General features: G+C 41.8%; 1 protein-coding gene across 4 annotated transcripts in view; it reads left to right on the plus strand.

Moving 5' to 3' along the window:
* The window catches only part of RALGPS2 (Ral GEF with PH domain and SH3 binding motif 2), a 176,953-nt gene that overhangs the window by 54,250 nt on the left and 99,790 nt on the right, over positions 1-22,913 (plus strand). For all 4 annotated transcript variants that reach the window (XM_084851237.1, XM_084851235.1, XM_084851234.1 and 1 more), the window contains 2 exons: positions 2,279-2,329; positions 15,146-15,229. In XM_084851237.1, the coding sequence (XP_084707363.1) occupies positions 2,279-2,329; positions 15,146-15,229 (135 nt within the window). The remainder of the gene's footprint in view (positions 1-2,278; positions 2,330-15,145; positions 15,230-22,913) is intronic.

Consider the following 22,913-nt stretch of genomic DNA (forward strand, 5'->3'; position numbering starts at 1 on the left):
AAGCCTGAAAAATATGAGATTTTCTAGTGTACCAGAATTATCCAATTATATGATGCAGGTTTAACCTGAAATCCAGGAGAGAACTTTGCTCTCTGATAACACATACTGAACTATCCCTAGATGTTAAAAGTAGAGGGAAAACAAGGTGGATAAAAATCAATCATTTAAAAATAAAAACCAGAGGTTTGATTTAAAACGGATTTTTTATTTCAAATCAGTACAATACTAAATTTCTCTCTCATAACATAGTTATAATTAGTTTTCATCACAAATACGCTGTATCTACACTTTCAGTCTAATAAAAATATAGTTACCTACCAGTCAAACATGGGCATTCATTTCAGTTTTTCATCTCATGAAAATGGCGCTGGCCTTCCTAAGTACCAGCGCTTGCATCTTGAAAGTTCTGGGCTTTCACATGTGCAAAGACACAGGCTAGATATGATTGCTGTTCTGTGCTTGTGTGGTGGTGGAGCTGGACCAAGGAAGGCAGAAGTTAGTTAAGACAGAAAGACAATATAGGAAAGGACAGTCGGAGGCTGAGTAGAAAGAAACAGTGGAGTGGAGTGGAAAGAAAAAGTGTGTGTGTGTGATTTAGCTATTACCATTCCTAATGTACTGCTACAGCATCTGCAGCTTGGCAGAGGTAATGAGTATTGTATACTATTTCCTAAATTAATAAAAACCAAGCTAAAAATAGACAAAGTATTTCATCCTTGATTTTGTAAAATGCTTTATTGAGTTGAAAACTAACGTGTTTTATTGATCTATTGTTTAAGAAATATGTGAAGAACTATCACTGGCGAACTTTAAATCAGGGTTTTCTCATAGTGATTTAAGTCAGTGATTCAAATTGCCTTGAGTAAATCAATCCACCCTGAGGGGAAATGAGACTGGCTTGCCATTTTTGACTGCTGCACCATGTCATTTGTAACTTCTGGTTCTTCCCTGACTTTCACACATTATATAAATGGTTTGTGTATTCAAAATGCTGGTTATGACCTGTAAACATCTTAAACAGCTCAGGACCAGATTACCTGAAGGCCAGTCTTCTTCTGTACAAGCCTGCCTAGGTGTATATATCTTCGGGAGAGGCCCTTCTCTCTGTCCTGTCAACATCTAGCATGGAGGAGCAAGAGGGAACGAATGGACTGCGTGCACTAGCACACAGCTTATTTACAATAAGCCAGGGTTCTCTGTGCTTTAGTCTTAAAGGAATTCCCTTTAAGACTAAATCAAGTTATTTTTCCTCCTTTGGGTTTTATTTTATTTATTTATTTATTAAATTTATTAATTGCCCATCTGGCTGGTCACCCAGCCACTCTGGGCAATGTACAATAATAAAAACAGTTTAAAACAATAAAATTCTACATTAAAAACATCATATTTCTAAAAATACCCTAACCCACCCCAAATGCCTGCCTGAACAACCACGTTTTTAATGCGTGGCGGAAGCTCATTAAAGAGGAGGCATAGCGGAGTTCTCTAGGGAGGGAGTTCCACAGAGTGGGGGCCACCACAGAGAAGGCCCTCTCCCTCGTCCTCACCAGTCTAGCTGTCCTGGCTGATGGGACAGAGAGAAGGCCATCCAAGACTGATCTTGTTAAGCAGCCTGTCTGGTGTTGTTGGAGGTGCTCCTTAAGATAGGCTGGGCCGGAACTATATAGGGTTTTAAAAGTCAAAACCAACACCTTGAATTTGGCCCAGAAAACAACTGGTAACCAGTGCAACTCCTTCAGCACTGGAGTGATGTGATCTCGCTGGTGGCTGCCTTTAATCAGGTGAGCTGCCACATTCTATACCAGCTGCAGCTTCCGATCCGTCTTTAAGGGTAACCCCACATAGAGCACATTACAGTAGTCTAAACGAGAGGAGATGAGGGCATGTACTACCGATGGGAGCAGATGGTCAGGAAGGAAGGGGCGCAGCCGCCATATCAGATGGAGTTGATACAGCGCTGTCTGGCTCACAGCTGACACCTGTGCCTCCATGGACAGCTAGGAGTCTAAAATGTCACCCAGGCTGCTGACCTGGGCTTTCAAGGGTTCTCAGCATCCAGGTCATTGCCACTGTAATGATGGTTTGGTTCTTCTCAAAGCTATCCTTGCCTCTCCTTTATCCTTGTAGTGGCAGCTGAGATGACACATTGTGAGGTGGGGGACCGTGGGGAAGGCATGCCATCATTCAGATATGCATTTTTCTAGTATGAAATGTTAAAAAACATCCCCAGTCTTGAATACTGCATTTCAAAGGAATTTTCTTATATCTTTTCTTAAAGGGCCAGATAACACTAATGGATATTCCTGTATTTAAAGCTATTCAACCAGAGGTAAGTGGTTCTTATAAAACTCTTTTTACCTTGCATAACAGGGTCAAATTTCCTTATGACGTCGTCTTATACAGGATTGCATCGAATGTTAGTCCTACTTTGAGTAGACCCATTGAAGTGAATGGGACTTAGATTACTCATGACTAACCTCATTCCCATTCACTTCAGTGGATCTACGCTAAGTAGAACTAGCATTGGATATAATCCAAATTCTGGAACTGAAAATGTGTATATTTGTGCATGCACCAATTATTTGTTTTCCAACTCATAATTTTTAAACAGATTGTTTTAGAATGTTTTGATGTCATCCTGAGTTGATAATAAAGGTAGCAGTTTAACTGTCAGTAGGTAGCTAAAGAAGGTAATGGTAGAATGAAATGTATTTTGGGGATGGAGTATGCTAGAAATGTGAAGTTTTTTATAATTTTCCTGTATGTGTTTGCATAGGAAAGAAACGTGTCATAAATGAAGGTAAAATATTCTATGATAACATAACAAAGTGGAAAATTACAGTAACAAAAGCATTACGGTTATTAGCTAGCCATAATTTGTCATAATCACTGACTCTTCTACCCCAAGTCTTCTGTGTGTGCAAGAACTCCTGAGGCAAGGTAAGGGTGCTATGAATATCATACTAAACTTTGGATTAGGTAGAAACATCACACATTGCTTCAATTCGCTGGAAAGCTAGATAAGATAAGAAATATTTGAAGCAGGCAGTCTGCTTCAAAGCTCAGTGCAATACGAGATGGGTTTCCAGTTTAAGAAGGTAGTTGTATATCCATCTATGACAGATCTGGGAATGGTGAGACATTCCCTCCTGTATCCTTTGTGTACTTTTTGTATTATATTAAGCAGTAAGGAGCTTTGGATTTACTTTCCCAAAGCCTGGAGGGCACAGGACTTAACATGACTTTGTGAAATATCCTAAGAACACAAGGGTAGCTTATCTATTGTGCATTTTTAGTGAATTGGGAAGATTTCAGTGAGAAATATCAGAGAAATCTGATTTTTTAAAAACAAGCTGTGTGTGTGTGTGCACGCATGCGCAAGTTCACATAGAGGGAAATGGTGAGGGAGGGAGGAGTAAGAAAAAGAGCAAGCACTTCTCTCTCTCTCTCTCTCTCATGCACGCACGCACGCACACACGCACGCACACACACTGATGATTGCAAACAGAACCAATAAAGTCAATCTAATTTGGCTACTTAAATTTTATCTGCTTAAGTGGAATATTGGATTTCAGAGTATGTGCAGAGTTCCTTGCAGGCAAGCGGCCAAAAGGGAAATGGCTAAGTGGGCAAGGGTAGTGGTGAATGCCTCTTTACAAGAAGGCTTGATTCCATCATTCCTAAACGAGGCAGTGGCAACACCTTTGTTCATTTTTTTAAAGCCCTGCATGAACACCATATTGGATAATTTCTGGCCAGTCTCCAATATTCTATTCTTGGGCAAGGTGCTAGAGTGGTGTCTTAGCTCCAGGGGTTTCTGGATGAGGCAGATCGTCTAGATCAATTTATGAGACAGAGACTGCTTGGTGGACAAGGGGAGTGTGTCCCTGTTGGTTCTGCTGGACCTCTCTACAACGTTTGGTACCAATTACCACGGTATTCTTGTGAGACATCTTTCTGGGATGGTACTTGGAGGTCAATTACTATATAGTAGCTCAGGTTCTTTTTGGAGGGGTGATTTCAGAAGGTGGTGCTGGGGGACTCCTGTTCAACACTATGGGTACTGGCCTGTAATGTCCCCTCAGGGTTCCATCTTGACTCCCATGCTGTTTAAAAAATACATAAAATCACTGGGAGAGGTTGTCCAGAGTTTTGATATTTGGTGCCACTAGTACACTGATAATAGCCAACTAGAGATGTGAGGGCCTGAAGAAATGTATTTCCCCAAATTTACAGAAATGCCTGGAAAAATGGCTTTTTCAAAATTTTCCTTTCCTCCCCCAATTTCCCCCCAGTTGTTCTACCCCTTCACATCTTTACACCCACCTCTATCCTTTTCCATCTAAGTCCAAGGTAGCTGTTCCAGTTCTCAATCAGTATCTGATGTCCATAATGGACTGGATGAAGGTGAGTGAACAAACTGAAGCTTAATGCAGACAAGTTAGAGATTTTTCTGGTCATTCGAAAGACAGATCAAGGAATAGGGATTAAATGTGTACACTCCCCTTAAAAACTCAGGCTTACAGTTTGGGTGTACTTCTGGATTCAGACCTGAACCTGGATGCCCATGTTTCAGCGGTGACCAGGAATATGTTTACACAGCTGAGGCTAATGTGCCAACTGTGCCCATTCTTAGAGATGTCTGATCTGGCCATGGTGATACATGCTTTAGTTACATCCCGTTTAGACTACTACCCCACATCGAGCACATTGTTTTAGTCTAAATGGGATGTAGTCTAAATGAGATAGTCTTTGAAAACTGTTTGGAAACTTCTGCTGGCCCGGAATACTACCGCCAGATTGTTAACCAGGTTCAGTTATGGGGGCATGTGACTCCCTTGTTAAAACAGCTTCACTGGTTACTGGTCTGTTTCTGGGCACAGTTCAAAGTGCTGGTTATGAGATACAACTTGGGACCAGGTTATTTGAAAGACTACATTCTCCCATACAAGCCTGCCCAAGTTTTAAGATTTTCAGGGGAGGCCCTTCTCTTTGTCTCACCACTCCTAGAGGCATTTTGGTGGGGATATGAGAATGCGCCCTCTTGGTGGCTGCTCCCAGGCTCTTGAACTCCCTACCAAGGTTCCCAGTTTGTAGTTCTTCCACTGGCAGGAAAAGAGGTTTTTATTCAGGCAGGCCTTTGGCATGTAAGCTGGTTTGTTGCTGAAGGGGTTTTTAACTGCTTAAGTGCTGTTTATTTCTTTTTATTACAGTGTTTTTAATTGTGTTTTTATTTGATTTGTTTTAATTGTATTTTAACTGACTTGTTTTTATGTTTGAGCTGAGATTGTGTTGTTTGTATTTTATTGTTAACTGCCTTGAATGCTATTTTTGGTGGAAAGGCAGGGTATGAATCAAATAAATAAATAAACAAACAAGCAAATAAATGGGTCTGAGAGAGGGTGAGGATATATTTTTGGACTCCTGATTTGGATCGTTTCAGGAAGACACAGACTGTGGGTGAAGCCTTTTATATTTATGGGAATCTGAAGCCAGTAAAAGCTGGCCTTGTGAAGACAGGTTCTTGTTTGGTCCAATAATGAGAGAAACTACATCTCTGATCTAAATGGGGCAAATAGCCAATCAGAAATTTATTTAGAGGTTGGTCTCACCTCTTTATACTACTGGGGAAGAGCAGAGGGTATTTCCAAGTAGCGCCAGAAAGAGTGAAGCGGCTGGGCCAAAGCCGAAAGGACACTCAGCTGTGGATGTGTCTGGTGGTGAAAAGAAAATCCGATGCTGTAAAGAACAATATTGTTTAGGAACCTGGAATGTCAGATCAGTGAATCAAGGTAAGTTGGAGGTGGTCAAACATGAGATGGCAAGATTGAACATGGACATCTTGGGAATCAGCGAACTCAAATGGACAGGCATGGGCGAATTTAATTCAGGTGACCATCATATCTACTATTGTGGGCAAGAATCCCACAGAAGAAATGGAGTAGCACTCATAGTCAACAAAAGGGTGGGAAAAGCAGTACTGGAGTACAATCTTAAAAACGATAGAATGATCTCAGTACGAATCCAAGGCAAACCATTCAACATCACAGTAATTCAAGTCTATGCCCCAACCACTGATGCCGAAGAAGCTGAGGTTGATCGGTTCTATGAAGACCTACAACACCTTCTAGAACTAACACCAAAAAAAGATGTCCTCTTCATCATAGGGGGTTGGAATGCTAAAGTAGGAAGTCAAGAAATCACTGGGATAACAGGCAAGCATGGCCTTGGTGTATAAAATGAAGCAGGACAAAGGCTAATAGAGTTTTGCCAAGAGAACACGCTGATCATAGCAAACACTCTTTTCCAACAGCACAAGAGACGACTCTACACATGGACATCACCAGATGGTCAATATCGAAATCAGATTGATTATGTCCTTTGCAGCCAAAGATGGACAAGCTCTATACAGTCAGTCAAAACAAGACCTGGAGCTGACTGTGGCTCAGATCATGAGCTTCTTGTTGCAAAATTTCAGCTTAAATTGAAGAACGTAGGGAAAACCACTAAACCATTCAGGTATGACCTAAATCATATCCCTTATGAATACACAGTGGAGGTGAGGAATAGATTTCAGGGATTAGACCTGATAGACAGAGTGCCTGAGGAACTATGGATGGAGGTCCGTAACATTGTTCAGGAGGCAGCAACTCAATCCATCCCAAAGAAAAAGAAATGCAAGAAAGCCAAGTGGCTGTCTGATGAGGCTTTACAAGTAGCTGAGGAAAGAAGGGAAGCAAAAAGCAAGGGAGAAAGGGGAAGATATATCCAACTGAATGCAGAGTTCCAGAGAATAGCAAGGACAGACAAGAAGGCCTTCTTAAATGAACAATGCAAAGAAATCGAGGAAAACAACAGAATGGGAAAGACTAGAGATCTCTTCAAGAAAATTGGAGATCTCAAGGGAACGTTTTGTGCAAAGACTGGCATGATAAAGGACAAAGAAGGCAGGGACCTAACAGAAGCAGATGAGATTAAGAAGAGGTGGACAGAATACACAGAAGAACTATACAGGAAAGATCTGAATGTCCCTGATAGTCATGATAGTGCGGTCACTGAACTTGAGCCGGACATCCTAGAGAGTGAAGTCAAGTGGGCCTTAGGAAGCATTAGTAACAACAAAGCTAGCGGAGATGACAGTCTTCCAGCTGAGCTATTTAAAATCCTAAAAGATGATGCTGTTAAAGTGCTGCATTCAATATGCCAACAAATTTGGAACACTCAACAATGGCCACAAGACTGGAAAAGGTCAGTTTACATTCCAATTCCAAAGAAGTGCAACGCCAAAGAGTGTTCAACCTACCGCACAATTGCGCTCATTTCACATACCAGCAAGGTGATGCTCAAAATCCTACAAGCTAGGCTTCAGCAGTATGTGAACCGAGAACTACCGGAAGTACAAGCTGGGTTTCGAAGAGGCAGAGGAACTAGAGATCAAATCGCCAACATTCGCTGCATCATGGAGAAAGCAAGAGAATTCCAGAAAAACGTCTATTTCTGCTTCATTGACTACGCTAAAGCCTTTGATTGTGTGGATCACAACAAACTGTGGCAAATTCTTAAAGAGATGGGAGTACCAGACCACCTTACCTGTCTCCTGAGAAACCTGTATGAGGGTCAAGAAGCAACTGTAAGAACCAGACATGGAACAACTGATTGGTTCAAAATTGGGAAAGGAGTACGACAAGGCTGCATATTGTCACCCTGCTTATTTAACTTATATGCAGAGTACATCATGAGAAATGCCAGGTTGGATGAATCAGAGGTCGGAATTAAGATTGCTGGGAGAATTATCAACAACCTCAGATACGCAGACGATACCACCCTAATGGCAGAAAGCGAAGAGGATCTAAAGAGCCTCTTGTTGAGGGTGAAAGAGGAGAGTGCAAAAGCTGCTTTGAAACTCAACATTAAAAAAACGAAGATCATGGCATGTGGCCCCATCACTTCCTGGCATATAGAAGGGGAAGAAATGGAAGCTGTGACAGATTTTACTTTCTTGGGCTCCAAGATCACCGCAGACGGTGACTGTAGCCATGAAATTAAAAGACGCTTGCTCCTTGGGAGGAAAGCTATGGCAAACCTAGACAGCATAGTAAGAAGCAGAGACATCACCTTGCCGACAAAGGTCCGTCTAATCAAAGGTATGGTTTTCCCAGTAGTAATGTATGGCTGTGAGAGCTGGACTATAAGGAAGGCTGAGCGCCGAAGAATTGATGCTTTCGAACTGTGGTGCTGGAGAAGACTCTTACGAGTCCCCTGGACTGCAAGGAGGTCAAATCAGTCCATCCTAAAGGAAATCAACCCTGAGTGCTCATTGGAAGGACAGATACTGAAACTGAATCTCAAATATTTTGGCCACCTAATGTGAAGAGAAAACTCTCTGGAAAAGACCCTGATGCTGGGAAAGACTGAAGGCAAAAGGAGAAGGGGACGGCAGAGGATGAGATGGCTAGATATCATCACCGATGCAATGAATATGAACTTGAGCACACTCCGGGAGAGAGCGGAGGACAGGAAGGCCTGGTGTGCTATGGTCCATGGGGTCAAGAAAAGTCGGACATGACTGAACGACTGAACAACAACAACAACAACTCACCTCTTTAATTATTCTGAACAGACATTATAAAAGAAGTAGTCAGTTCTGTTTTGGTTTGGTTATTGTAAAAAAAAAAAAGAAAGAAAAAGGACTAGGCTGAGACTGTGCATTTGAAAATAAAGCTAAAGGTATTTGCCTGTTCAAGCCTTCACTGCAGGGGTTCCAAATCCCAGACACTCAAGGTAGTGTTGTTGGTCTACATCAGAATAAAGGAATAGTCACCCCATTGCATAGTTGTGCTTCTGTCTCTAAAAATGAACCTGCTGTATGGACAGGAGTACCCGAGGTTCATGGTTGGCCGAAAGGCATTGAAGTCATGTTGGAATTTCTCCAAGGCCTTCTTTCTGTGGGTCCAGCTGATTGTCATTGATGTATCTTGAATAGAGGTCTTTAGCAGAGATGTATGGATTTTGTTAAATCCAGTCTGTGTTCATGGATTGCCAGGCATCTTTCATTTCATCATCTGCTCATTGATGGAATCTGACTTTTTTTTTTTTTAGGGATTTGCAAGAATTTTGTTTCACTTGCGCAAGTGCGCATTAGCACAAACTCCCTCAAAAAGTAAAAACAGGCCCTCAAGTCCACGGAATCCGTGTGACCTGGAAAAAGCCAGTCCACTGCAGAATCCATATTGTACAATTTAGAATCAGACTAAAGAGAATAGGGAAGACTCACAGATCAGTTAGATATGAGCTCACTAATATTCCTAATGAATATGCAGTGGAGGTGAAGAATAGATTTAAGGGACTAGATTTAGTAGATAGGGTCCCGGAAGAACTATGGACAGAAGTTTGCAACGTTGTTCAGGAGGCGGCAACAAAAAATGTCACAAAGAAAAAGAAAACCAGGAAGGCAAGATGGCTGTCTGCTGAGACACTGGAAGTAGCCCAAGAAAGAAGGAAAGCAAAAGGCAACAGTGATAGGGGGAGATACACCCAATTAAATTCAAAATTCCAGAGGTTAGCCAGAAGAGATAAGGAATTATTTTTAAGCAAGCAATGCGCAGAAGTGGAAGAAGATGATAGAATAGGAAGGACAAGAGACCTCTTCCAGAAAATTAGAAACATCGGAGTTAAATTCCAGGCAAAAATGGCTATGATCAAAAACAAAGATGGCAAGGACCTGACAGAAGCAGAAGAGATCAAGAAAAGGTGGCAAGAATATATGGAAAATCTGTACAGGAAGGATAATAATATCGGGGATAGATTTGATGGTGTGGCCAGTGAGTTACAGCCAGACATCCTGAAGAGTGAGGTTGAATGGGCCTTAAGAAGCATTGCTAATAACAAGGCAGCAGGAGATGACGGTATCCCAGCTGAATTGTTTAATATCTTGCAAGATGATGCTGTCAAGGTGATGCATGCCATATGCCAGCAAATTTAGAAAACACAAGAATGGCCACCAGATTGGAAAAAATCAACTTATATCCCCATACCAAAAAAGGGAAACACTAAAGAATGTTCAAACGATCGAACGGTGGCACTTATTTCACATGCCAGTAAGGTAATGCTCAAGATCTTGCAAGGTAGACTCCAGCAATTCATGGAACGAGAATTGGCAGATGTACAAGCTGGGTTTCGAAAAGGCAGAGGAACTAGAGACCAAATTGCCAATATCCGCTGGATAATGGAGAAAGCCAGGGAGTTTCAGAAAAACATCTACTTCTGTTTTATTGACTGTTCTAAAGCCTTTGACTGTGTGGATCATAACAAATTGTGGCAAGTTCTTGGTGGTATGGGGATACCAAGTCATCTTGTCTGCCTCCTGAGGAATCTGTATAATGGCCAAGTAGCAACAGTAAGAACAGACCACGGAACAACGGACTGGTTTAAGATTGGGAAAGGAGTACGGCAGGATTGTATACTCTCACCCTACCTATTCAACCTGTGCGCAGAACACATCATGCGACGTGAACACTCCAAGGCTGGAGTTAAAATCGCTGGAAGAAACATTAACAATCTCAGATATGCAGATGATACCACTTTGATGGCTGAAAGTGAGGAGGAGCTGAGGAACCTTCTGATGAAGGTGAAAGAAGAAAGTGCAAAAGCTGGGTTGTGGTTAAACCTCAACAAAACCAAGATTATGGCAACCAGCTTGATTGATAACTGGCAAATAGAGGGAGAAAACGTGGAGGCAGTGATAGACTGTGTATTTCTAGGCACAAAGATTACTGCAGATGCTGACTGCAGCCAGGAAAGCAGAAGATGTTTACTTCTTGGGAGGAGAGCAATGACAAATCTTGATAAAATAGTTTAGAGCAGAGACATCACACTGACAACAAAGGTCCGCATAGTTAAAGCAATGGTATTCCCCGTAGTAACCTATGGCTGTGAGAGCTGAACCATAAGGAAGGCTGTGCTTTTGAACTGTGGTGTTGGAGGAAAATTCTGAGAGTGCCTTGGACTGCAAGATCAAACCAGTCCATACTCCAGGAAATAAAGCCAGACTGCTCACTTGAGGGAATGATATTAAAGGCAAAACTGAAGTACTTTGGCCACATAATGAGAAGACAGGATACCCTGGAGAAGATGCTGATGCTAGGGAAAGTGGTAGGCAAAAGGAAGAGGGGCTGACCAAGGGCAAGATAGATGGATGATATTCTGGAGGTGACGGACTCGACCTTGGGGGAGCTGGGGGTGGCGACGGCCAACAGGAAGCTCTGGCGTGGGCTGGTCCCTGAAGTCACGAAGAGTCGGAAGCAACTGAACGAATAAACAACTGCAGAATCCACAGTTTGGTTTCATATAAATCTGAACACATTTGAATCCATTGCAGATTTCTCCACCATTCCTATTGTTAGGAATGCTGGCCTGCTGTTGAGTCCTGCAGGCACCCATGGCAATGCCACTGATCTGAAGATAGCTGTCCCCAAATTGAAAATAACTGGGTGAGAACAAAGTGGCAGGTTTACAAGTAAATGCTAAATCTTTTTTATATATTTCCTAAAAATATAAATTGAATTTAATATGGTTCTATTCTAATTGCAGTCTGACAAGAATATCAGCATGCACAATTGCATTAAGTAAATACATTTGGTTTTTGTGGTGCCCAGTTTGATAAAGTTATTCCTGCACAAATAAATATTTTGTTTTATCATTAAATTTCAGTTATTTAGCCAATATCCTTAAAAGATTACTTTCAAGCTACTATGTAATAAGCGGTTGCTTAACATAAGAAATCCAGTTTCGAATGTTATTTATTTATTTTTATCTGAATATGTCCTCAATTTGCCTTATGTTTAGGATTTGCAATGTTTGTGGTATACTTAATTGCATGTGTACTTTTTAAACGCACACATTCTCCAAAGCAAATGAACCTCTTCCAAAAGTAGTTTCTTATAGGAACTAACACTGTACCTCAGTGTGGTAAATATGTCTTTCATGCTAATACTGTAGGTTTATTGTAAGAGCCTGGTAAGTAGAAGCTGTATTGGGAAGATTGTTTATAAAACATCAGACATTCTTCTAATCTAAATTAATGAAAGTTGCTACTTTAAAATGTATTCCTGGATAAAATGTACCTTGGAGTTGTAGTTCTACATTTGTAATAATTAATCTTCTATGTATAAAATGAGTTCATACATATACTGTCAGCAGGATTTATTATCCAGTGCCCTTGTTGGTACAGAAACCTGAGAAATGCAATTTACACACACATACATGAACATCTTCCAGTTCCAATGAGCTGCAGCACTGTTGTGGGTCACGTGGCATCTCTTTACACCAAGAATTCCCAGATAAAGTACAGAGTTAAAAAGCAAGGGGAGGGATGCAGAACAGGAGAGGCATTGCTGCAGGAAGGACTTACAGAAAAGCAAAAGACACTTGTAGCAACTGGAAAGAGGCAGGGATAAACCATTCCATTTCTTTCATCTGAACTCCCTGAATTGCAGTGTTGAGCTTTGTTCCAGGTTAGTGCCGGCAAACTAGGTTTTGGTGCAGAGATTGCAGTTGGTGGGCCAGTGATGAGGAGAGTGCTTTCTTCCCTACCAAGTATCTCTAGATGTTTGGGGTCCTGGGATCAGACCTAAGCTGTACCCCCTGAGGTATGCTTACAGCTACAGTCCACGACCTCTGAACTGTGTAGAGACTTTGCAACATTGATTTGTGGTACAACTCTTCAAAGCTTAAGATGCACTGTGAAGTTAAAACACACAAAAAATCCCAAACACCAAGTACCAGCAGCCATATTTCATCTTCATTTAAAACACACATCGCTATGTTCTGTGGGCATCCTATGTTAAATTTCTAAGATCTTCAGACATGTAGGACTGCATATCAGGCAGCTACTGTTAACTGTTGAAAAAGCACTGTTGGGATGGTGCTGACCTTGTTGGTTTCGAGCACAGTGCTTGAAGAAGGCCAAAAAACAGGCCTGATTTAATGCCATAGCCAGGGCTATAGGCCTTCGTACAACTATCCAGAAATGCCACAAACTCCCTTTGGTAAGTTGGCCATCCGTGTTCTAGACAACAGTAGTAAATTATTTATATTATAAAATCATTGTTCCATAATAAACATTTTATTGATTAGTATTAGTTTTTGTTTCCCATTTAATGCTTGAAAAACATCATTGTTTAACAATATTGGACCCCTTCTCTTCTTTTTGCATGCTCTCCTCCCTTTCATTTCCTACTTTGAAGTGGGTTTCCAGTTACTGTTGTAGACAAACTATAGTTTGCAGAAACCATAGTTTGCACAATTTGCTTGTAACTGAAAACTGTAGTTTGATCCAACCAGAAAATGAGCAGGGTGGGGTGTATGAGTGTGATGTTCAAGCATAATTAGCCAAACTGTGCTTTGCCACTATGTGTGAATCAAGCTAATGACAATACTTGTTTACTAGCATGCATTAGTTAGACATAATGGACTATAGAAGGGGTTCTCAAACTTTCTACTCCAAGGGCCTACTTAAGAGAGCTTAAAATGACTGAGGCTTGTCAGTCACAAAATGGTGGTAGACGGTTGGAGCCAGGGCTGGATTATTCATTAGGTAGAATAGGCACAGTGCCTAGGGCCTACAACCCCCCCCCCCAAGACCTATGAAAAAGTGTGGGGCCTACAAAAAGATTCAATTCAATTAAAGCAAATTATTGTTTGACTTAGTTTACTCATACAGGTATACCATCTCAAGTAATTGTAAATTATACATTAACTTTGTGCGTCTTTTTGTTAGAAAAATTGGAGATTACAATTTTAAAATTCACTCTGCAAAAACTCATTCTCAGTTGAGAGTAGTGCAAGTGAAGATAGCCATTCCTGACCCATGTTTCTGTCCCGTATAAGACAGTTCTTTATATGTTTCTGCCTTGAAAAAGAGCACTCTCCTTCACAACTTGTTCCAAAAGTGGCAAGATACATTCTAAAAGCAATGTTGACATTTGGAAAACTTGTCACCAACTTATTACTTAATTCTGTGCAGTTATCATTTCTGCCACAGCTTTCCTGTCAGCATACATATGTGAGAACAGTCGAAATACATCTGTGAATGCATGTTCAAGATCTGATGAACAGGTGTCTATTTATCCCCTTGCTCTAGAGGTTGCTTCATCACTGGACATAGACCTATCCACAAGGAAACTAAACCTTTAATTGAGTGTCGCATATGGTGCTTGCCATCTGCCCATCTCATTGATAAATTTATCCATTATAGGAGAGAAGGAATTCCACTGTGTGTAGAATTTGCCACTGGCAGTCAAATCTGAGTCAATATTATCCATGCCAGTGTTATGTAGTCTCCTTGTAGTTGGATGGTATGAGTTCTTTTGCAGCAGCATTCCCATTGGCTAATGGCTCGGCAAGGCAATCAGAGCTTAACTTGCCAAATTTTGTTAAGGGTGAGTGTAGCCAAGTGTCCTGTCTTACCTGGCCAGTGTTTCAAACCGTATTAATTATTTTAAATATTAACCTTCCTCTCTGTCTAACTTCCACTGCCACACCTGCCTATGCAGTGTTTTTGGTCTGGCCAGGGCACAGGCCGGTTGAGCAAATAGGCACTGGGCAGCTTGAAGCACTGAGACCCACTGGTGGGTCCTGGTCCACAGTTTAAGAAACAATGGACTATAATGATCATTTGGGGCATTTCATAAACTGAGGAAATGAGTTGAGAGTGCTGAAGTGCACCTACTTAGGAGAATATCAAAAACAGAGAAATGCAACATTGAGCTATTCATGATCCATTCAGTTAGTTCTTATTTCATGGATCATTTTTCTATTAAATAGTCTAAAAATATTATTGGAGAATGTAGTTGAAACAAAATCCTGCACCATGCTATTCTTCCTGTAAGCCTGAAACATAATATATTGCTAAAGGTATAGCTTATTAAAAGATTGAGTCAGAGCCCATAGCATTTGAAGAGGAAATAACACTCAGAACTCAGGTTTTTATCCAGCAAATCCAGCCTTACTGGTACATTTAGGGAAAATGTAATTTTATGTACAGTGTACTATTTCACTTCACTAATAAAAGAAAAAAAACTGATATAGTTTGAAATATGAGTAAACCATTACATCTGTCTTAAACTATTTCACACTGTTAATCCAGGAGTTGTCAAGCTGTGGTTGGAATAAAAAGGAGAAATACAGTTCGGCACCAAATGCAGTTGCCTTTACAAGAAGATTCAACCATGTAAGTTTCCTGTCTATATGTGGCACCCTATCTATATGCATCAAAGCATTCCTTTTTATGTTTTATTTTAAAAAGAAGCCAACACCATCCATTTCTTTTGTTAAATGTTGCTGTGAATTTAACAAACAGCTTTTAAAATTTAAAGCTTCAACTCTGGCTGCATGTATGTTTCTTTATGTGTAAAGTGTTGTTTTTATTAAGCTAACTTGTTATTTACAAGTCCTGTTTAGTGATAAACCATATTTAGAATAGTATGCTGGATACATTCACAGTCTGTCAGAAAGCCAATTGAATGCATTTATCTCTGGGGAGCAGATGATTTAAACACCCCCTCCCCCGGTTGGGTCAAGGTATTGATCTGTCCATTATATAAAAATCTCACAAGGCAGGCATGTGTCCACTCTCTCCATCCCCCCAACTGAGCATGAAAGTTTACAAGTGTAAACTGTCTTTGGCAAAGTTGTAAGAAATTCAAATAGCCATTTATATGCCAGATATCTAGTTTAGGTCTGAATAAACTCATACCCAAGTTGGGAATGTCCACAATCCCTTTTGAACCATTTTAAACTAATCGGGGAATTTGAGTTATTCCTTAGGGTCCCAAATATCTGCTAAAAATGCATCTTTTTATTTCTTTTTCCACCTTCCCCAGTCACTGAACCTAGGCCCAAAGTTGTGACCGTGAAGCAATACAGTTAGAAATAAAGTCCACCTAGCAAACCCCTTGACAATGAACAATTGACAACTTGACAGTGAACGGAGAAGGAACAGAAAACAGGATGAGGAAGGCAAAAAGTCTCTGGCAAAAAATCAGCCAGTAAATTAGGAAAATTCTATCTCAGCCCTGCAGTAAAACCAGTAGCTAACAAAAGCCTCAAACAGCAAGAAAAGCTGATGGAGGAAAGTGAGATAAACAGGGAGGCCTGGGCTTAAGTAGCAGTCATGAGCCTGTTTCATTTGAGGTCTGAATGGCTGAGCTAGATGCGCAAGTGATGCTAAGCTATTTAAGACACCAAGTGTGTGATTGAAATTTCATATCAAAAATCTGTGCTTCTTTCTCCTACAAGAACTGCCCCCAACAGACTTCAAACAAGCAATGGCTGGCAGATGTTTATCTTGAGAAATCAAGAATGGACCCTGTAGGCTAGGTAAATATGGAACTGAAGAGAGATGGGGTGAATCGACAGGATCTTGAGCAGTTTTACCTGACAGGCATAAATTTGAGAAGAGATGGTCAGAGACCATAATGGCTTTGTTCTGATAAACTTTGAGAAGTCCCCAAGTAGTCCCTCGGACAATGAGGTCATACCATGAAGTGGTGTTTTGTGTTGGACATGATGAGAATGATTTTGGGATGTGGGAGGTTGATGCTATACCTTTATTAATACCTACACCCAACTCTCCAGAGTGGAGGCCTGTTAGAATGGTCTGCTCCCCAGAGAGAAAATGACCCAATTGGGATTCTCATAGACTGCTAATTTGTCCACTATGCTATTTCATATATGACTTACCACTAAGGAGCACTCACAAATAAAATGTTAATGATTTTGTTATCTGGAATTAATTGTGGAGATTACACTGACCCAGTCTCTCTCGTTTATAGCCTTTCTTTCAGTTCTGCCTACAGCCTTGGTATAAAAATTGTCTTCACCCCTTTCCATGTAGATCCCCTGTCATTCTCCCTTAAACTACAATATAAGAAAATTGAGGATTGGATACAATCATAGTGCAACCTTGGTACCAGAGAATTTCTATCTAACTTATGTAGTTGCTCTAAAAACCTATGAATTCTGCTTGGATATATAACAAGGTTTACTCATTTTGTAAAATAATGGATTTTCTACTTCAGTTTTGTACAGTAATTTTACTTCAGGACTACTTCTAAAAATATGTGATACACTGTATATTACCTTCTATCTTTCTTCCACTCTCCCCAAAAATTATGACTAGAGTTCAGATTTGGCAAGGATGGGAGTAGTAAATAGCTTACAGATGGCTTTTAGTAAAAGCACTCTGAAATTTAGATGTAGCAGGGGTATTGTGTAGTGGACTGCAATCTGTCAAGAGGAGTCTAGCATTTCCACAGCTAATTATGTAACTACTTTTACATCTGTAGATACCAAGCTAAAGTAAATAAGTAACCTATAAATGCAGATTTTGAGAGGGGATCAGATGGAGGAGGGGGTCAGTGATGCAAAATGCAGTTTTCACATATGATGCACCTTTCACGTCCCATTCCTGAAGAAAAGCTTGCTGTTAATTTCAGACAATGAGAGTCTGTGTTTTTAATTTCTGGAGCTGCTGCTACAGTGGTCTCCATTCTGAACCCCTGCCTTTTAACTGTCTTTGACAGCAGTGAGATGTGGCTATGAAAAGATGTTCATAACTTTTACTTTTAAAAGATTAAAAATACCAGTTATTCAGAACTGAAACACTGACTTATCAGTTCTGGTTGACATCAAGAAAAATAAGTTCGACCATTCTTGCACTATTTAAGCTCACAATAAGGAACAATGTATCATGAGTGGAATAGCATCAAAGAACCTTAATAAATATGCTGTTCTTCTGAATCTTTATTTTGATAAAACCATGCCAATATGTAAGAGCTTTGGAATATATAAAACTGAAGCAAACTCCTAAATCATGTCTCAAATAATACCTTGGAAAAGAACTCAAGAAACAGTGGGTTGGGCTCCAGACTAAGTTAGTTGTACTTAGTTCCCATTGAAATCAATAAGAATTGAGTTATTCCTGACTAGGAATGTATGAGGAAATTGATTTCAGTTAATTTTTTATCAGGATTTACCCAGTTCACATCTCCAGAACTGAACACAGACTTGAATGCTGTCTGTGGTTGAAGTCCATACATTTCTGAGCTTGTGATGTGATTCACAGACAAAAAAAAATGAGTTGGACAGCATGTGTACATATGAAAAAATGTACATGGAATGTGTACTTTTGAAAAATGCACACAAATGCATTTTAACCAATGGGAGAAGAATGCGTACATTTCAAAGATGTGTGCAGTTGATGCATATATTTGGAAAAATACAAATGTCAATGTGAAAAGGAAAAAAGATTGTAATCTGATACCTTGAGGTGGAATTCGGAGCTTGAATTTTGCTTGTACGCAGATTCTTATTTATGACTAACTTTTCATATTGATTTCAGCAGATACTAGGTGTGATTTCTTAATCTGACCCCAGCCCATTGAATAGAATGAGGGAATATTGTGGGTATCTGTTGGATACCCTTAGGAGAAAGGAAGATGTATAGGTGCCAAAGAACTACCACTGGGAACTCTTCTATACCTTCCCTTCTTATGAAAAAAACCTGCATTTCTTCTTCATGGTCTCTGTGCATCACACATTTGGGCTCTGCACCTGCACAGATCCTCAATTCGGGAAACTTCTAAAGCTGAGGAAAAGTTGGCGGGAACCATTCCCCCACCATCCAGTGCGCATATTCCTAGCGGGTTCCCACCTCCTCCCTGAGTTCTCTTCAACCAGCATTGCGTGTGCCTCGTGGGGAACTTCTCTCTCTTTGTCTCTGGCAAAGCGATAAAATATATTTTTAAAAGCTGGGGTTTTATTCTATTTTTTTCTCTACTATTGTTTTTTCTGTCTGTCTTGTTTAAAATTTTTTGTTGCTCTGTTCACATCTTGCGCGATTGCCCTCACGGGCGTATGGCCCTCCAGGCACGCTTCAAGAAATGCACCTGTTGTGGGGCGAAGCTCCCGCACAAAGACAGACACAGTCTTTGTCTTTTTTGCTTAGGAGAAGGGCATATTGTAGAAACCTGCCATCACTGCAACACTTTCTCTAAACAAGTGAGTAATAATTGCTCTGATCGGCTTAAGGATGCTTTGTGGAAAGAAGCGTTAGAATCCATTGAGGGCCCTAGCAAAATGTTGGAGGCTGTTGCCCCTACTCAGCTGGCGATATTGCAGCTCTTAGCATCGGGGTTCAAATCTCAATGCCGTGCTTCACCAGGCAACCAAGACCGCCCAACACCGGGTCAATCTTTGGCGTTCACGTTGGCAAAAAGACTTTTGAAAAAAGCAAAAGTTTAAAAAAAAAAGTCTGCCCTGTCGACTTCTGAACATAAGAAAACGAAGTCAGGCAAAAAAGTTTCTGACACCACTTGGGACCAAGTGAAAGCAGTTCATTCAGAATCGTCGCCTCGGGGGCATTCCTTGCCACCAGTGGGCACGCCGGTTCGAGATGAGCCTCCTGCTCCCATCCTGACGACACCTCGGGGTCAACACATGGAAATACAGACTTCAACGGTACAGCCGTCCATACTGACGCTGCCACTTCTGTCATCTCCTATTCTGTTGGTGTCGGCACCACAGGAGGAGCCTCCTTTAACATCTACATCAGAGGGTGAGATTAGGGAACGTTCCCCTTTTCAGCCCCCTCTGGGTCTGCCTCGGCCAAGACATGAACTGTATGAACCAGGATGGGATAAGTGTCCACATTTGCCTGAATCCGTATATTCCATGGCATCTTACCATAGGTCTTATGAATCACGCAGACGAGACCGTTGTTGGTACCGAGATCCCTCTAGGTCACCATGTTCTGAATGGGACAGACCTCAGTATCCCTATGGTTCTTTGGGACCAAGACAATGGGTTGAGTATGGCTACAGTGGGAGGCACTATTGTCCCTTGACGGAGTGCCCGAGATGGGCAGAGAGGCGTCCTCATCATAAGCTGCTTGCTACTGTATCGATGGCTTCAAAAGACCCTTTACTGCCTTTGGCTGAATCAGTGCAGACCTTTCCACAGCTTGGTCTGCCTCCCCCTGTGCATAGGTCTCCTCTGATTCGACCTCCGGCACCAGAACGACAGGATCTAGTCCAAACCATGTTTCACCCGGTACCGCCTCTGACAACTACATTACCTCAGCCAGCTTCTAAGTCACCACCGCACATCTTGGAGACAGAGGACTATGAGTCTGACTCATCTTCTCAGTCGTCCAGACCACTGTTGCTTTCTTCCCCAGGTACTCTGGTGGGAACCAACAAATCCATTTTCCCCTCAGAGGATTTGGGTCAGTTTGCTGACCAGGTTCTTAGAATGTCACAAGCCCTGGGACTTGAAATGCAGCAAGCGGCACCTTTGATCCAGGATCCTGTATTCAATGCCATTAAAACTAATGCACATAGGCCGGTGGCTATTCCGTTGCTTTCTACTCTCAATGGCACCATAAAACCATAATGGAATACCCCTTCCACTGTACCTCCGTTATCGAAGCAGTTGGAGGGTATGTACCGTCTGCAGGTCACTAACACAATATCTCTTCAAGCACCCTGCACCTAATTCTGTGATGGTGGAAGCTGCACAGGGCAGGTCAAAGAAAGCACATTCGTCCCCCACCGATAAAGAGGGACGAAGGCTTGATTTACTCGGCAGGGGGCTTACTCATCTGCTTCAATGGGTTTGAAAAATCACTAACTATCAAGCGGCGATGTCGGGTTACCAGTTCCTCCTGTGGGATAAAGTCAGCAAGCTCCTAGATTTTTTGCCAGATGATAAAAAGGAGCTGGGTTGCCTTTTTCAAACTGAAGCTTTCAAATTGTTGAGGCAGCAAATAAATACATCTCACCATCAAACAGGCTGTACCTCAAAGATTCTGGTTAGCTCAGTCACACTTAGATGCCATGCTTGGTTTCGATCCTCTGCCCTCCCACAGGAAATAAGAGCGAGGATAGAAGATCTACCATTTCATGGGCTGGGTCCCTCTAAAACAGACGAATCGCTAGACACAGTCCAAAAGGCTTGGACTACAGGCCGCTGGATGGGGTTCTTCCTGCAACAACAGCACCAGCAACGGCACCCTCGGTATCAATGATGGTACCAATCTTCTGCTCCTCGATACCAACCATACAGTACTGAAGTAGGTCAACAGCATCCACAGCCTAGCATACAAGGAAGGCCCTTTCAACTCACCAGATCGTGCAATTACCGTAGGAAACTGGACAACAGAGGTAAACGGCGTCTTTGACTTCCTGCTGGTTTATCCTCCCAACTGTCTGACTTTATTTTTTGAAACACGCTTGGCACACTACCATCACATGTGGCACGACATCATGATGGAACTTGGGTGTTGACTGTAATCCAAAAAGGTTATCGGATCGAATTCGACACCATCCCTCCACTTGGTACCGTGAAGGTTAGTACTCCATCTATAACTCTTCTTGCAGACGTTTCTGAACAAAGGAGCAATCCAACTCGTACCAACCAACCGATGGATGGGTTTTACTCCTGGTACTTCACGGTACCGAGAAGGGATGGTGGCCTTCGACCAATAATAGACTTGAGGCTGATGAACAGTTACATCTCACCTCGAAAATTCTACATGGTTACACTGTCGTCCGTTCTCCCCCTCCTGTCCCGAGGAGACCAGTTTGCCTCTATCAACCTCAAAGACGCTTAACTTCCATATTGCAATAGAGTGTTTCCATCATTGTTACTTGCACTTCGCCATCAGTACCAATGCTTACCATTTCAGAGTTCTCCCCTTCGGCCTCACCACCGCTCCTAGGGTTTTCACCAAGTGCATGACAGTTGTATGTGCCCATCTTCAATCGAGAGGTGTAGAAGTCTACCCTTACATCGATGACTGGCTCCTGGTGGCTCCAATGCGGTTGCATCTGGTATAGTCAGTAGAGGTGACCTGCGGTCTCCTCAACTCCTTGGGTCTATACATCAACGTGGAGAAATCTCAACTGACCCCTACTCAGAGGTTAACATAGGGGCACTGTTGAACTTAGAAGTGGGAAGAGCCTTCCTGCCAATCACCAGGATGGAGACATTAGTCGCTGTTGCTTCAAACATATTGGACAACAAGATTCAGTGGTTGCTGGGTTTCGTGGCAGCAATGACAGGTATGGCTATGGATGTGGCCCTTACAAGGTTGGTTTATCTGTCATTTCAACAACGAGTTGGACACTTGCTGAGTACGGCTAATGCTTCCACCGCCAGTCAGGGACGCACTGCGATGGTGGTTAGTACTGACCAATTTAAATCAAGGGCTACCTTTCCTCATTCCTTCTCCATCTGTGGTTCTAACGACTAATGCCTCCCTTTCAGGTTGGGGAGCACATTGCCGAACACTGACAGTGCATGGCAAGTGGTCTCTCAGCGAAACCACTTACCACATAAATGTTCTGGAGCTAAGGGCTGTGTTCAAAGCACTGCGCGCTTTTGAGTTGGACTTGACGGGCAGGTCAGTTCAGATAGCATCGGACAACACAACGGTGGAGGCATATCTGAACAAAGAAGGAGGAACCAGATCATTGCTACTTGTGGCTCTAATGCTCCAGATATTCAATTGGTGTATACCACGCCAAATAGTGTTAGTGGCGATTCACGTGGCAGGTGTGGACAATTCAGTTGTCCACTGAATTCAATTCGGCTTTTCAGTTCAGCCGAAAGATGCTTTTATCCCACAAGTGGGATATGGACAGGACGGTTCTGTGCCGCCTCTTCCAGCAGTGGGGAATGCCACAGATTGATCTATTTGCAACACCAAATAATGCAATCTGTCATCGCTCCTACACCAGAGCAGGATGGAGCAGGACTTCCATGGAAGATGCCTTTGTTTTTGCTTGGGTCAGGACTCTGTTTTACATTTTTCCTCCCTTTCCACTAATGACTTCCCATTTCCTAGAGTAATA

The sequence above is a fragment of the Heloderma suspectum genome, chromosome 4 (assembly GCF_057233095.1).
Source record: "Heloderma suspectum isolate Gila_16-S chromosome 4, 16-S_ref, whole genome shotgun sequence".
Classification (NCBI taxonomy): Eukaryota; Metazoa; Chordata; class Lepidosauria; order Squamata; family Helodermatidae; genus Heloderma; species Heloderma suspectum.